Below are 17,050 nucleotides of genomic sequence, written 5' to 3'. Positions count from 1 at the left end.
ACACTGGTTACAGTAGGACACTTCACATTTGGGTGGAGTGTCAGACAAGCAAGAATAACCATGCCAGCTAAGTACTGCTTACTTAAGGTGGCTAGAAACAGCAGTTTCCTTTATTTTTTTGTAGTTTATACTTTGATGGGTTTTTATTGCTATTCTTTACCAGTTTATTCTTCAGGATTTGGGTAATAACAAATTGTTATGAGGACAAAAAATTCTGTGGGGAGGGGGACTTGCAGCAGACTAGCATCCCATCAAGGGGTAGGGTAGCAGTATCACTCTCAGTCACTTCATGCATTGGAAACCAGAGGTAAGCACTAGTAATCAAGTCAATTCTGGCTCCTTGAAATCTTGGATTGGTGCCAATTTTACTTTTTATGCTGCATTATATTCAGATACATTGTACTGAGAGACATGTATCTGTGGTATACAGGGTTGTAGCTATCATAACTACTAGTACGATGAAACTAAATAATTGGAAGCCACACACAAGCACACTTTGTGATTCTCTGTAATAGCACCCTATTCTCTAAAATACGTCATATTTTCACCTTCTACTATCGATCACTAACCTTTTGAGTTGAAAATCTTAGTAGTGTCTTTCATTTTTTTTCATGATAATTCAATTTTATCCTAATTACAAGTATAACTTGTAAGCCACACATGTATGCACTGCGGACCTATTTTTATAAACTGAATGCATAGGTTTTACAAAGTTTCATGCAACAACACTTAAGGACGGTGCCTACTTTTGTTAGTGTGCACACATTCTGCGCATCACGCAAGGCATGGTTTAAGCACCACACACTTGCTAGTGTTAACATTGACGCAATCAACAATGTTACCAAGCACACAACTAAAATGAAAGCAAAATTTTCCTACTGTGACCAAATCAAGTTTAATGAACCTGTACTTAAATCAGGAACACCAGAATAGCAGCATATCGCTAATCACTAACTGTTAACATCTTCCAGCTAAAAAACTAGCTGCTATCAGCCCAAAATTTTACTGAAATCCAACTGCAAACATCTGCAGATGGCATAGTGCGCATGCAAAACAACTGCGAGATATGCAAATGTTTTACTTACGGGGGAGGTGACAGGAAAAAATATAACTGGCACTGTAAAAGTTTTCAAAAAAAATCAATAACTTTAAAAAACGCATGGTTACCCCTACATTTTATGTTGTGAAACGGAAACGGCAAGCCTATTCAACACGTGATTAGTTTCTGGTTGTGAGAAAAAGGTATTTAGGCTGTATTTTAGCTGAAGCAGGGCAAGGCTGTAATAGATGCTAAAAGCACTGTTGCAACGATTTTGTAACTAAAAACATACTAAAAATGGCTTTTATGTTGCCATTTACCATGCAGTTTTAAGATCTTTATAAATGTGTTTGCTTTTCTCTATGTAAAGGCGAATTCTAAGGAAATCTGTGAAAAAACATCCTTTCCTTTTTTTTTCAGAAAAATGCTGATGTCAGCATTTTAGTTGAGATTCAAGGTTAGTTTTTCTCGAAAAAATGCATGGCTACCCCAATTTTTCCTGGTGGAATTTAATAGCCCTTGCAACGATCTATTTTTTCCACGTAGTCCTAACCTGGCGCAAAAACCTTTGTATTTAGTGAGCACCGTCCTTAAATACATTCCATACATTCGTTCCATTATTTATACACCTACATATCAATCGTCGCAAATGTATTAAAATAATCATAAAATATTCATAAATACAACGGGTCGGTCCGAGCAACGACCTCTATAAATCGTATCAGGCGACGTCGATACTGCATTGAGTTATTGTTAATATACATGTAGTCAAGGATAATATCAAATGGTTCTTAATACCTTTAAATACGGAACAAAGCTTGTGTAGACCTTTGCTTTTAACCAATCCGCCAGGAATCCGCAATCTTTTCCTTAGAATTCGTCAAAGCTTGTCTCCACCGTCCCACAGGGAGCTCTCACATCCGTTTAGAACATGAATAAAAGATAAAACCTACCTTTCTCGCGCGTTTTTTTGTGTGTTGTGGCGGCCATTTTGAATTTTTAATACGCGCGCGGCCAATCTAAGATATGAAACATATATTTCGGTACAATATATGTCCCCATACATGACGTAACTACCCGAGAGCTCCAGGAGCAACCATTTCAGGCATGCGCCATAGATGCAGACTCCGCAGTGAAACTCCTAAGGTTGGTAACGCTACCTGACAAATAGGGGCGTCTGACATATAGGGGCGCTATATCAAAATACCAAAAGTTTATGATTACCTCTGCATGGTTAATGTGTCACACTACCAATAAATGGTTTGTGTTAAAACGACAGCTTTTGACGTCCAGCCAGTAGCGATTATTAGAGGAAGGAAAAGACTAATAATAAATCGGTTCGCTGAGCTGAGGTTCGAAGAATGGAGGTGTCAAGAAATCTAGATTCACTAGATCCACAAATTTTCTAAGTTTCAGTATGAATAATTCGGAGCATTTTTCACGATTTCGTAATTCTTAAGAGATTGATAAATGGCTAAAGTCTCCTACATGTATTGCGACTCAAGTTCAGTAAACTTTAATTTGAATGGGGCGATCTGTTTCTGAAATTGTCACAGAATTGATGCAAACAACTTAACCCACGCGCGGATCTGGCCTGTTAGGTTTTGGTGAATTCATAAATGTTTCATGTTTTCAAAATTGATTAATCTATCGCGTAGTCTCTTTCGCAGCCGTTATTGCGAAGAAATCTACATCGTATCTATCACGGGAAAAATACAATACTGATCGTTTTCAATGTCACGCAATAAAAAAATAAATACAACAACATACAATACTAGTGGATAAAGTCAAGAAATAGATAACGAAGATCATTATTTTTCTTAGGGTTAGGTCTTTCCGTTTTCCCAAACTTAAGACATTCGTATAAATTTGACGTGGTTGCCAAATTTAATGGTACCTATATGCACATGAAATGTACTTTTATTGACAGCTTACTCTATCTCTCCAAAATGTGCTATAAAAGAAATGACAGATCTAATGGAGACTAACCTCTATGTAATTTGCAGCCTCTCTAACCATTGTCTTTCTTCTAACAATAGTAGTTGGCCTTTATTTAACACTTCAGGCCATAAGTTGACCGACGAAAGCTTCAATAGCTTATAAGGTTTATTTCTGGGCTGAGCCCAAAAGTATTCAAACTAAACCCTTAAGCTTTTTAAAGAGCTTTGCATCAGTTTACAGAGTATTGTGAAATCCATTGTTACATCTTTTCCAAACCGAAAAAAATTGAAGTTCCAAAGGAGATGCCTACTTTTTAGGGTCTTATCCTATTGGCTAGGAGCTAAGAAAGAGGGCTTAAGGCAAATAAAGGCATGGCTAGATGGGTATTTTACGATTAGCCAGGTTCAGGATGTCTTTCTTTTAAAATAATTTTTAACGCTAACTTAGTTCAAAGGGAAAAAAACAGAACATTGGACGAAAAAAAAACACTATTCAGTCCAACCCAAATACGAAAAGAAACAAAAGGGTCCCCCTGCAGGCGCTGAACGCCGGCCCTTCCGAACCGAAGCTCGGAAATGTAACCACTGGGCTACAGGGGGAATCCATGACGTGGTTGGCAAATTTAACGGTACCTATATGCACATGAAATGTACTTGTATTGACAGCCTAATCTATCTTTGCAAAATGTGCTATAAAAGAAATGACAGATTTAATGGAGACTAACCTCTATGTAATTTGCAGCCTCTCTAAGCATTATCTTTCTTCTAACAATAGTAGTTGGCCTTTATTTAACACCTCAAGCCATAATTTGACCGAGGAAAGCTTCAATAGCTTCTAAGGTTTATTTCTGGGCTGAGTACAAAATCATTCGCACTAAACCCTTAAGCTTTTTAAATAGCTTTGCATCAGTTTATAGAGTATTTTGAAATCCATTACATCTTTTCCAAACCGAAAAAACTTGAAGTTCCAAATGAGATGCCTACTTTTTAAGGTCTTCACCTATTGGCTAGGAGCTAGGAGAGAGGGCGTAAAGCAAATAAAGGCATGGCTAGATGGGTATTTTACGATTCACGTAGGGGCCAAACCACCCCCCAAATGTTTCATGAAGGCAATATTTGCTTGGTTTATATATTTCTGAACCAAGTTTGGCAGATGAACTTTCTTTGTTCTCCAGTTTATTTTAATTTGGAAGTTGTGACAAAATGTCGGATTATCACGTCATAATTGATGACGTCACCAAAACGTGCTACAATTTTTTGTAAAATCAAATGTAAAGATTATTTCATTGGAAAGGTCTTGACTTGAGGAGTAAAATGCTGAAAACCGTTTTTTGCTATGATGATTATTTTTTTGAGATATGGTAAATTAAATATTTTTTTGTCGTCCCCCCGGAATTTGCTTAAGCATACTGTCCTTCTTAATTCAGTCTCTCTGGTTTATTTTTTTCAGTTTTACTCTAGGAAGGCTAATAAACTAGAAAAATAGAAAGTTTGACGTTGTCAAAAATCGTATGGTTTTAGAAATTTGATTTTCGGCTTTGTTAGGATGGTATTAATATTAAAAAAACGGATGACGTCACAGGTTATGACGTAACAAAACTAATTTTAACGCAATAACACTAGAGGGATAATTTTTTATTCCGATTTTCTTCTTTATCTTTGCGTTAGTCATCTGGCACATCACATTGGCAACATAGCTGCATTTACTGGAACAAAATTACGGCTCTAATTTGAGGATTTTTCTCAAGGGGGGGACCCCATATTTTGCAGAGTTATTTTTCATATTTAAAACTGCCATATTTCATTTAATTTTTGTGATATGGACAAAATTTTTTCAGGTTTCAACTCCCCTTGATGTGCTCTTTCGAACACACTGTAAAAACAATGCATATTAAAAACTTCAAAAGTGGCAAAAAAACATGACGTCATTACTGTGACGTCACAACTTTGACATTTACTGACATTTTTGACGTAAATATAATTCGCAATAGGTCTCCTGCTCATCTGCCAAGTTTGGTGTAGACAGAGTCAATACTTTTTAAGTAATGCGAAGTAATGTGAAATACCCAAGAACTGACGAAACATTTGTGAGGTGGTTTGGCCCCAACGCGATTAGCCAGGTTCAGGATGTCTTTCTTTTAAAATATTTTTTAACCCTAACTGAGTTCAAAGGGAAAAAAACAGAACATTGGACGAAAAAAAAACACTATTCAGTCCAACCCAAATACGAAAAGAAACAAAAGGGTTTCCCTGCAGGCGCTGAACGTCGGCCCTTCCGAACCGAAGCTCGGAAATGTAACCACTGGGCTACAGGGGGAATCCATGACGTGGTTGGCAAATTTAACGGTACCTATATGCACATGAAATGTACTTGTATTGACAGCCTAATCTATCTTTGCAAAATGTGCTATAAAAGAAATGACAGATTTAATGGAGACTAACCTCTATGTAATTTGCAGCCTCTCTAAGCATTATCTTTCTTCTAACAATAGTAGTTGGCCTTTTTTGAACACTTCAGGCCATAAGTTGACCGAGAAAAGCTTCAATAGCTTATAAGGTTTATTTCTGGGCTGAGTACAAAATCATTCGCACTAAACCCTTAAGCTTTTGAAATAGTTTTGCATCAGTTTATAGAGTATTTTGAAATCCATGACATCTTTTCTAAACCGAAAAAACTTGAAGTTCCAAATGAGATGCCTACTTTTTAAGGTCTTCACCTATTGGCTAGGAGCTAAGAGAGAGGGCTTAAAGCAAATAAAGGCATGGCTAGATGGGTATTTTACGATTAGCCAGGTTCAGGATGTCTTTCTTTTAAAATAATTTTTAACCCTAACTTAGTTCAAAGGGAAAAAAAACAGAACATTGGACGAAAAAAAAACACTATTCAGTCCAACCCAAATACGAAAAGAAACAAAAGGGTCCCCCTGCAGGCGCTGAACGCCGGCCCTTCCGAACCGAAGCTCGGAAATGTAACCACTGGGCTACAGGGGGAATCCATGACGTGGTTGGCAAATTTAACGGTACCTATATGCACATGAAATGTACTTGTATTGACAGCCTAATCTATCTTTGCAAAATGTGCTATAAAAGAAATGACAGATCTAATGGAGACTAACCTCTATGTAATTTGCAGCCTCTCTAACCATTGTCTTTCTTCTAACAATAGTAGTTGGCCTTTTTTTAACACTTCAGGCCATAAGTTGACCGAGAAAAGCTTCAATAGCTTATAAGGTTTATTTCTGGGCTGAGTACAAAATCATTCGCACTAAACCCTTAAGCTTTTTAAATAGCTTTGCATCAGTTTATAGAGTATTTTGAAATCCATTACATCTTTTCCAAACCGAAAAAACTTGAAGTTCCAAATGAGATGCCTACTTTTTAAGGTCTTCACCTATTGGCTAGGAGCTAAGAAAGAGGGCTTAAAGCAAATAAAGGTATGGCTAGATGGCTATTTTACGATTAGCCAGGTTCAGGATGTCTTTCTTTTAAAATAATTTTTAACGCTAACTTAGTTCAAAGGGAAAAAAACAGAACATTGGACGAAAAGGAACACTATTCAGTCCAACCCAAATACGAAAAGAAACAAAAGGGTCCCCCTGCAGGCGCTGAACGCCGGCCCTTCCGAACCGAAGCTCGGAAATGTAACCACTGGGCTACAGGGGGAATCCATGACGTGGTTGGCAAATTTAACGGTACCTATATGCACATGAAATGTACTTGTATTGACAGCCTAATCTATCTTTGCAAAATGTGCTATAAAAGAAATGGCAGACCTAATGGAGACTAACCTCTATGTAATTTGCAGCCTCTCTAAGCATTGTCTTTCTTCTAACAATAGTAGTTGGCCTTTATTTAACACTTCAGGCCATAAGTTGACCGAGAAAAGCTTCAATAGCTTATAAGGTTTATTTCTGGGCTGAGTACAAAATCATTCGCACTAAACCCTTAAGCTTTTTAAATAGTTTTGCATCAGTTTATAGAGTATTTTGAAATACATTACATCTTTTCCAAACGAAAAAAATTGAAGTTCCAAATGAGATGCCTACTTTTTAAGGTCTTGACCTATATGCTAGGAGCTAAGAAAGAGGGCTTAAAGCAAATAAAGGCATGGCTAGATGGGTATTTTACGATCAACCAGGCTTAGGATGTCTCTTTTTTAAAAATAGTTTTTAACCGGCTAACTTAGTTCGAAGGGAAAAAAAGAAAATTGTATGGAAAAGGATACTCTTCAGTAGTGTACTTAAATGCCAAAACAAAAATTGGAGTCCTCCTTCGAGCGTTGAACGCCGGCCCTTCCGAATCGAAGCTACTTTCTGGGCCAGGAGCAAACAACATGGAAATGTTTTTTTAGTAAATAGGACAGAAATTCGTTGAAAGATATCGCATGGACAGAGATGAAATTCGTTTCTCTTCATGTCTAGACCGTGTTGTCAGTGGTTAGCTGGGTAGACTGACCGTAAATTGATTCTACTTCATGACGCACTGTTACATTGGCCTGTTGTATGAATGTCTCATTGAGCTAGTCGAGATTTCAACTTTAATTTAAAGAAAAGGTTTTTTTATTATGCTCCTTTTAAAAATGAGAGAGCCAAAACAGTAATCGTTAGCCGCTATCTACAGCGCGCGAGCTTGCAATTCAAGGTAAAGAAATAGTTATTTTTACTCACTTACATGTTCAAGTTCAAATCACTAGCAGTTTACAGTACATTTATTTGTTATCATGCCATAGAAAATACAGCCAATCAGAATCGAGAAAAATCTTTGTACATTCCCATCATGTGCCGGGCGTATGCACCATTGATTGTGTTGAGCACTGTATTTTCTATGAAATAGTTTATATGCAACGGTTTCGAGTTGTATACCATGGATTATCATATGGCAAGGTAGTCTTGAGGTAAATCGGAACGTTTTGATTGGTTCTTTCTTGGTCGGGATTTCGCCATACGGATAGTTTCCATGGAAACGGTCATAAGCTGTGTATTTTTTGTTTTCGAAAGCCGGCTAATTCAAAACAAGCATGGCCCGAGTGCCATATAATAAACTACTTACTAACCTAGCTAGCTCGAGCCGTTCTGGGGAATATTGGCCTTCGGTCGTTTTTGTACTGACCTCTCTGCGCTCGGTCCGTACTGCCACGACCTTGGGCCAATATTCCCCAGTACGGCCCTCGCACTCGGTTAGTAAGAGGTTAATATCCCACTTGTCACTTGTATTTTTGTACCACTCGAAAGCGTTACATAACTAGTATATAGCGCGCGAGGAAAGGGAAAGTTCAGGAACTGAACGAACCCATGACGCAACGATGCAAGTAAAAGCACAAGAGAACAGAACTACAGTTGAACCTCCACTAACGGCCACCTCTGAGTCTCTACCACGGCCACTTTTTGGGTCCCCGCGGACAGTACATACATTAACTCCTATTTTAACCTGTCAAAAACGGCCACCTCTCGACAACAGCAATGGCCACTAAAACGCGTCCCAACTGCCAAAATAACCTCTCGACAACGGCCATTTAACCAGTGACTGACGACTGGTATCTGCAATGTTTTTTTATTGTAAAAGGTCACCAAACTTGATCTGTACCGCGGTTCGTTGGTCTCTGTTTCTGTTTAGTTTCTGTTTTAGTGATATATTTTGTGTTACGTACGGTATAAGCTAAACTAAGCATTTTTTAACGAAAGAAATGTTGCACTCCCGAAAAACCAGGTATCATGTTACACCCCTACCGCCCCATAAAGCCCTGTCCAAAGGGTAAATGTTTGGCGACCAAACATCATCAAACATTGTTTGGTGACCAAACATACTGATATTGAAGTGAGTGGCCAAACGGTAAAAACATGTTTGATCAAACACAGATCAAACTATGGATACAAGGCGCTGAGCAAGCGTGGGACGCATGCGCGCGCCAAACATGTTTGATACGGCTGTCAATCTCGTTCCCAGAGTTTTCGTTCCCCTTGACCAGCGGTCGGAAAACGAGAGCTCTGGGAGCAACCATTTCAGGCATGCGCCGTAGATGCAGACTGCGCAGTGAAACCGGATAGGCAGAATCACCAGCATTCGGTTATTTCAAGATGGTTGCTGCCAGAGCGCTCGTTTCCCGACCGCTGGTCAAGGGGAACGAAGACTCTGGGAACGAGATTGTACGGCTGTCCAAACGAACGAAACATCGCCCATCAAACACGAGAACAATAGAAATATTTTAAGCTGTTTGATCGAATGTTTGATGGCCCTCAATTTTTCCAAATACGATCAAACACGATCAAACAGCACCAAACAAGGTGGCCAAACGGTAAAATGTTTGGTCACCAAACAATGTTTGATGGTGTTTGGTCGCCAAACGTTTCCCGTTTGGACAGGCCTTAACGGCCATCTTTCTACAACGGCCATTCTCCTCTGCCCCAAGGTGGCCATTGTGGAGAGGTTCGACTGTAGTTCCATTTTCTTATATTTGCTTATGTTGTACGCGTAAACGAGCCTTCAGAGAGGAGTACATAGTTCCTGGTGGGGTGTAATTAGTTTTCAAAAGAGACACCTTAACGTGAAAACGTTCTACCACCGTCCTACGCAAAGAGTACTTCAACACCATTCGCCACTGAGTATACCTTTATTTATAAACAACTAGACCTAGTTCTACTTACAAAAAAAATACAAAAGTGCAGTCTCGCTAAAAGCCTAGTTAACAGTTATAAACCCCAAGATACAAAATACTGTTAATAAAACCAGAGACAAAAATTGTAGCTGCACCACCCAGTACATTCAATATATCGCTATGGTCAGTAAGTGGGCTATGACATGAGTATAGAAGGGCTTTTGTAATCAGGTCCAGATCACCACCTACTTGTATTCAAAATGACTTCTTTACAAAACACTTTTCCATAGATACAAATTTTGTCGGACAGTGAAAGAAAATTTTCTCTCCCATTTTTGCTGTTTATCGAGAGCGTATGTTATTTACGTTTTGTCGAACTTGTCAATGAACATCAAAGGAACACATTAAAGGAAAGCATTCCCTCGAACTAGCAAAGACTAATTTCAAACACTGGGCTAATTAAACCTACTCAGTTATTCTTATTCTGACTACAGGATGTGAATATCATAAATGAATATATCACTTAGACAACGACTTGCTGTTCTTAAAACGCAATATATTTATTAATATTCAACCCACAGTACAATCCTAACCCCTACGATTTGCAATAAATTCCTAACAGGTTTCTCTCAAGTTTGTTCACCGACTGTCGAAAGTAATTAAACTTGCTATGATTTTGCATTTGCTATAAGCTCTAAATATTACGCTTAAAAAACTCACGAATCACGCTCTAACCAATCATAGCAAACATTTAGTGTTTCAACCAGTCACTGTAAGCAAACTTAAAGACAACTGTACCTTTGCTTACATGTTTCTCCTCGCTTGGCAAGCAAGAGTTTGGCAGCTTTTCTTCAAGTTCTTATTGGATCATTGGAGTATTTGCTGTGATTGGTCAGTTGTGATATCTTTAATATTGGACATACATGCTATAGTCAATTGACACCTGTAAAATCAAGGGATCCGCTGACCAATATCACGTGACCATATCGTGGGCTCAAGTTTAGAGCTCACTGTGGGTCACATGGTTGTTTGAAGTTGATCACTGCCGAAGTGTTGGTTTTCTAACGGATCGCGAGCTCGAGCCAGGTTGTTCAAAGAAAGTTAACATTAACCCAGGATTAAAAGTTAACCAAAGTATAAATTTCTCTTGAATAGAAATGTTTTTTAGTATGTTTTGTGTACTCTGAGATTATTGAAACTCAGAAAGGCAAGCAATCTAAACAGAAAACCTCAACAAAGAAATAAAAAAAAACTCAAATCAAAACTCTCGTTTATACTGGGTTACATGTAGCTTAATCAGGCTTCAAACAACCCTGCCCATGATCTCCACTTTTAGGCTTAGCTAAATCTATATATTATTAATACATGGTCACATGGAAGCACTCAATGACAACATCGTTACCACCGTTTGATTTAATTAGCTTGATCTTGTCTATTTAGTAAATCTGAAAATTTGAGCTACATCCATTGCCTGGTCTCCTTAATAGTTGTATTATTGAAATTTTCTGATGAGCATGCAATCCCTTTAATATGAAAGTCTCCAGGCTACAATCTAACAGCAGTTGATATAATTTCACTTAATGTTCTCCAGCTTCAGAACCCAGGCCCATTTGGAAGGAAGCTTGTTTACAGGGATAGCAGGAAAAGTGACAATTATACCACCTTTGACACCTGCTGGTTTCCAGTCAAACTCTCTTTCATAACCCAGCATGGTAACTGTAGTGTGTTCAGTTGCCACTGGAGTTACAAGAGTGAGGTTCATTGTAGCTGGCCACTCAAGGACAATGGCATACACAGCATCAGCTTTGGATGTGTACCTAGAAATAAATGAGAGCAGCTCTAGTTATTCTCTTGGGATCCTATATAACATTATAAAAAAGGTCATTCACAGAGTAACAAAGACTGAAAAAGGGAAAACTGCAGGGGACAACAAAATTCCCAGTGAAAGAGGAAGGTGAATTCATACAATGTAAATATCAGTGTACAGAATAGACCTTAGTCCCCCAACCACATGCAACATGAACACAATACTAAAGGGTGAATTCCCTTTGGAACAATGAAACGTTTTAATAAAAAAGAGAATTAAAGTTCAAAAATAAAGAAAAGTTTTACCTTAATGTCCTGGATTTAAAATCCTGCGCTGTCAAAACAAACTGTCAAAAACTGAAGTTTACTCCATACAACCTACCAGACAATTTTCTTATCAGTGTCCTTTTGAGCTCTCCAAGGTTTGGTGCTGTAAATAGCTTCACCATTCACAGACAGCCACTCTCCCATCTGCAGCAGACGCTCCTCAAATGCAGGCATGATGCGGCCGTCTGCTGTCGGGCCAACATTCAACAACATGTTACCACCACAGCTAACAAAAGGAAAGTAATAAAAACATTTGAAGAACTCCAAATGAAATTATGTACATGTGTTACAAAACCCAGCTGGAGAGAAACCAAAAAGTTGTCATTCTATCTATATGCCATCATGGCTTATGTGAATCCAAGAATTTGATTGGCTCTCTTGGCATTGGTTATTTGCTGATAGACCATGGTCCCATTCATGTTGCCTTCCAAAGGGAAAACGTTTCTTAACTTTGGCTAAATATACCTAAAATTATTATCGGTTTTTAACTGTTATCCTTTAAAGTATCAACCACAAGAACAATAAATAACCATTCATGCTTTCTATTGTCAGTTTTCGTTCTAAGAAATCCAGTAAGGATCCTCACCTTACAGTAGAAGCCAGTTGATATAACAGTTTATTGATGGTCAAATATGAGTTAATGTCTATGTTACGTCTGTAGCCCCAGGAACCCTTATCCACTGTTAGTGCATTCTCCCATTTGTGATTCTGAAGTTTACCTGTGGAAAAATGACGTGTTAGTAGCATTATGTTACAAGAATGTCTATTACTAGTCTCCTCTGCAGCCATTTTTTGGGATGTCACGCAGAGTGTTGCATGACATCCCAAAAAATGGCTGTGGAGGAGACTAGTCTATTACTGGCTGTATCTATTTATACACCTGGGTGGAAAGAGGCACTGAGAGCAACTGCCCACAAACACAATGTAGTGACCCTGGCCAGAACCTTTAGGCCACTATACATTCCCACTGAACTAACCTACTGAGATTGAAGTGATAATAATGTATTGGACAGTTAACAGTTTAAGTATTGGGTCTGCCCAGAGCTGTCTCTTGATGAGCCACAGCTAAAGCGGGAAAATGAACACCATTTCTTCAGGAAGGCTCCACGAAAAATATTTGGCTCTCTTACGAATAATCTGAAAGGTCATCCATGCTTACTTCCCAAGTGTGATGTCAATCTCACTAATCTCTCACACCCAGTTCTTCCAATGAAACTGAACAGTATAGCAAATGACCCCAATATAATGTAATCATCATTTGCTAACTCAACTGATTTGAATGGTGATTAGTCTATGTCAGAAATTTGCCTTTTAATTTACTAGGTGAAAGCATAGGTGGGATGAACCCAACAAAAAAATTGAAATGTTTGTTTCCGATTAAGTTACAAATGGTTTAACTAAAGATTAGGTTCATTGGCTAATTTAGCCTCAAGATTAATAACTAATTAATTAATTAATTTCTAATTATTAGAAACTCTAAATTGTGTGTTTCCAGAAACTATCCAGAAACTATACATATCCACAGAGTGTAATACAGGTTATTAAAAACTGGATCATTGGATGATACAATTTGAGAGTTTGGCTTAGCCATAATGGGTAATGAGCTATTATACAATGCTCTACAAATATGCCATGCATACCCATGATTTTTTTGGGTGTTTAAATTTTTTAGTTTAGTTTTCTATACTTTGGGGGCGTTTTAAATAAAAGAATATTATTCCACTTGCGCTTGTTGGATATGAGATCATTATAGCCAACTCGACACTATGTGCCTTGTTGGTTATCTATAATCTCATATCCACTGTGCACTCATGGAATAACTATTGTTTGGCTATACATAGAGCCTTATTAAAGAATATACATTAGGTCAAAAAGTCAAAACTCACATCACTATGACTCACCTGGATTGTAACGATCACCGCAAGTGAGTACACCACCATGATGGCAGCGGCATCCATTGTCACACCAACGATCATTTGTCACAATAGTGTCTTTAACAGGGCTTAACATGTGACAAAAAAAAAATCAGTGAGAGAGGAATCAGAACATTACTGTTATTCGTTGAAACAATACAGAAACACTGAAAGTTTCTTCTTGCCTGGAAAAGTGTACTTTCATCGACTTTGAACAAAATTAATAAAAGCAGTTCAGGGTACATGTTAACTTTCAATCGGCATTTCAGTTTTAATGTATGCTATTTTTAAGAAATTATTGTGAAGAGATGATTGTAGCGCAATTTAACAAAAATTGTAGGCCTACACTGCATGCGTATAACTAGGTAACATTATCCCCAACTATATTGATTTATAGAGTAATTATTAAAAATCAAAGAAAAGCCCAAAACAAAGTTATGTTGACCTACGTGTATCACCAAGTGTCATATTTACCTTTCATTATAAAGCCATGCAAGAAATTCCCTGCTTCCCCAGTACGTGTCAGGTCCTTTGCAACCATCGGACCACAAGTATTCAGGTTTATATGTGTTGATCAGGTCATACAGCTCTGGCATAAGAACTTCCTGACATGAAATATTTAAATTCTTTAAATACTGACAGTTGTATGAATCAGTTAAGTGGGATTTTTAAGGGTCAGCAAGAATATCCTTGCAAACTTCATCCTTCCCTACTAAATGTTAATTCAAGTGGTACTTGAATGAAAAACAGAAAAGTGTGGAAAACTAAATGCCTTGTCGTCCTGCACAATCAAGTTACTCGATATCAATATCTTAACACTTTTGGATGGCATACCTTAACATACTCCTTTGTCTCAAAGTTATTGGCACGATCCTTCAAATAGAGAGGATGGAACCATTCAAAGAGGGAATGATACAATCCAAAAGTGATGTTGGTTTTACTTCTAATGGCAGTTGCTAGCTCCCCTGGAAATTAAAGAACAGACTGGTTACAGCAGGACACTTCACATTTGCGTGGAGTGTTGGACAAGCAAGAATGATGTGCCAGGTACAGTGTACTACTACAAGTCAATTCTGTCTCCTTGAATTCACTGGATTGGGACCAATTTTACCTTTTATGCAAATTGATACAAATACAAATCACTACAAAAATATTAAATAACTGTCCCTACCCACAAGATCCCTGTGAGGTCCATTGTCAACAGAGTTCCAGTTCCATGATACATTTGATCTCCAATTTGTCCATCCTTCATGATGTTTACTGGTCAGGACATAATATCTAAAAGATAATTCAAATGTCTGAGCAATAAAATCCAAGTTAAACATTGAAATAGTGAGAAGAAAAATGTTTGTTAATAAGATTAGCACTGGACTACAATAATTTAAGTTCTGTGAGTCAACTATTTACCTCCCAAAGAAAACATTGCTGCAATGCTCAACATTTCTGTCATCATCATCTGCTCCATTTCCCAAACTGGGAAATAGGGTCTTGAGGTTCTGTGATTATGCTATACTTTACACGATAGGGGGATTAGCCCCCTACAGGAGCCAGGGGAGGTCAATCTCTACCCTTTGACAATTCGACAAGGTTGAGCCTTAACCAGAGACCAGAGTCCCTGCCTACATACACTGTATATACTACACGTATATAGCTATAGGGACCATTGAACTACACATGCAAACCTCATCGCGAAAGAAATCACTGGGCAGACAACTATTATTGAGTACAAAATGAAGCTTGAGACTGTTATGAGCCAAGTCTTTTCTAAAGGAGCAAGCATGCAGACTAAATCACCACATGAGAATAAAAGGGAAGACAAAAGGCAACCACTAACCACTCAAGCCTACATGTACCAGCATAACAGACATGAAAAAAAAACTGCAATTCAGAGCTCAGTCACTCATCAAAGCTGACTAGTGTTACAATATAACTCCTTTACAAGAACTCACCTTGCACCAGACTTTGTCAAAAGGTCAGCCCATGCATCAGGATCAAAGAACTCCGCCCTGAACATTGGAGCAAAGTCTTGATACTCAAAGTTTGGTGGATAGTTTTCCTTCATGAATTCCACAAAGTCGGGTGTCTGGTCATGCTTCCAACGGTACCAAAACCATTCTGTTCCATAACTGGGAACTGAGTACACCCCCCAATGCATAAAAATACCAAACTTAGCCTCATCATACCAAGAGGGGAGAGGTCGTGAGTCCAGTGATTCCCATGTTGGTTTATATTGACTCGACACCACAGGGACAAGGGCAAAGATAAAGATGAATTGTACACTATTCATTTCCTGCTGACAAAGTCCCAGACTGAAGAGCTATCTTCTAGTAATTCTAAAAAAATAAAGAAAACAAAAACAGCAATTAAATGCTAATTATTTCCAGGCTGGATTAGGTTGACAGGGAAGCAAAATGCAGTAGAATATAGTCAGGTGTAGGTGAGATTTCAAATATCCCAGCAGAACCCCCAGCCACACAGTCAAAGAGTATCTCCTGACACCACCGGTCCCAGGTGATATTTATATGGATGAGGGAGGGGCAGCAAAGGATTTGTGTGTGACACATGATGAGGGCAAAGCTTAAGTGTGTGATGCATAAGAAGCAACTAAAAGAAATGGGAATTTTTAAAAAAAATCACTGCTCTGAGCAGTTAAAAGGGTAACTGTGATTCGCGACTTTTGTTAAACGGGATCACCCCCTCCCGTCCCCCACCCCTAGCCTTGCTACCCTCTTATGTAACCCACACGAAAGTTTTTCACTGGTTTTGATCTATTTATTCGGCTGAGTGCTGTTAGTTTGATGCTAATTTATTCTCAGTCAGGGTTAGGGTTAATATGGTTAAAAATCGATGGACTAGACTCAAACAAGTTTTGCGTGCAACACAACAGTCGATCATGTGATTATCACAAGCGGAAGCCGAGTGACATAAACAACAACTACCTAGTACATTTTAATGTAAAAAGTAAACTGCAGGCATTTCTGAATGGCGAAAAAGCCGCTAGCAATATAAGGAACTTGAATAAAAAGAAAGTACAGCATAAACATTATAATTCTGCTCACCTCAAGTAAAACGTCTGTCTTTTTTGCGGATTAAACTGGATAACCTCCCGTGGTTCTTGCGGATCAAAAGGAGAAAATCACACAAAAGATAAGATATTAACTTTAAAAGTGATATCTTGAAACAAGCTCTTGTATAAGGCAAACTTGCAGGGTAAAAGTAGACTACATCTACAGTCTGCAGTTTGCAGTTCCCCGTTACCGTATGGAATCGAGTGACTGCGGACGACCCTGCGCAACTCTGCGGCGACAATCCAGCAACAAGAGAAACTTGTCTTGTGAGCCGCCTGTCTCGCAATGTCAGCGGGGCTTTATCGTAAAGAAATTTGATCCCAGATCCCTAGGAGATCTCACGGGTCCAGGGGGCGGGGCGGCTC

General features: G+C 38.5%; 2 protein-coding genes across 2 annotated transcripts in view; both read right to left on the bottom strand.

Moving 5' to 3' along the window:
- LOC145478514 (alpha-L-fucosidase-like) overlaps window positions 1–17,050 on the bottom strand; it is a 77,493-nt gene that overhangs the window by 49,490 nt on the left and 10,953 nt on the right. The gene's annotated exons all lie outside the window — the stretch shown is intronic.
- Window positions 9,568–16,935, bottom strand: LOC145478515 (alpha-L-fucosidase-like). The gene is made up of 10 exons (XM_081456565.1): window positions 16,849–16,935; window positions 16,677–16,731; window positions 15,567–15,950; window positions 14,789–14,895; window positions 14,452–14,582; window positions 14,092–14,222; window positions 13,606–13,706; window positions 12,291–12,423; window positions 11,760–11,930; window positions 9,568–11,388 (listed from the first exon to the last, which is right to left on the bottom strand). Exons 3-10 carry the CDS (start codon window positions 15,902–15,904, stop codon window positions 11,145–11,147), a joined length of 1,356 nt encoding a protein of 451 aa, XP_081312691.1. The 5' UTR covers window positions 15,905–15,950; window positions 16,677–16,731; window positions 16,849–16,935; the 3' UTR covers window positions 9,568–11,144.

The sequence above is a fragment of the Orbicella franksi genome, chromosome 2 (assembly GCF_964199315.1).
Source record: "Orbicella franksi chromosome 2, jaOrbFran1.1, whole genome shotgun sequence".
NCBI classification, from domain to species: Eukaryota; Metazoa; Cnidaria; class Anthozoa; order Scleractinia; family Merulinidae; genus Orbicella; species Orbicella franksi.
This window is presented reverse-complemented; position numbering and strand designations above follow the sequence as displayed.

What these genes read in the sequence shown, in the direction of transcription:
- LOC145478515 (XM_081456565.1), bottom strand. Translation starts at nt 15,904, where the DNA reads ATGAATAGTGTACAATTCATCTTTATCTTTGCCCTTGTCCCTGTGGTG. An exon ending in AGACAAAGGAGTATGTTAAG is followed by an intron (nt 14,223 to 14,451) that starts GTATGCCATCCA and finishes ATTTCATGTCAG; the next exon opens with GAAGTTCTTATGCCAGAGCT. An exon ending in GCATGGCTTTATAATGAAAG is followed by an intron (nt 13,707 to 14,091) that starts GTAAATATGACA and finishes TCACATGTTAAG; the next exon opens with CCCTGTTAAAGACACTATTG.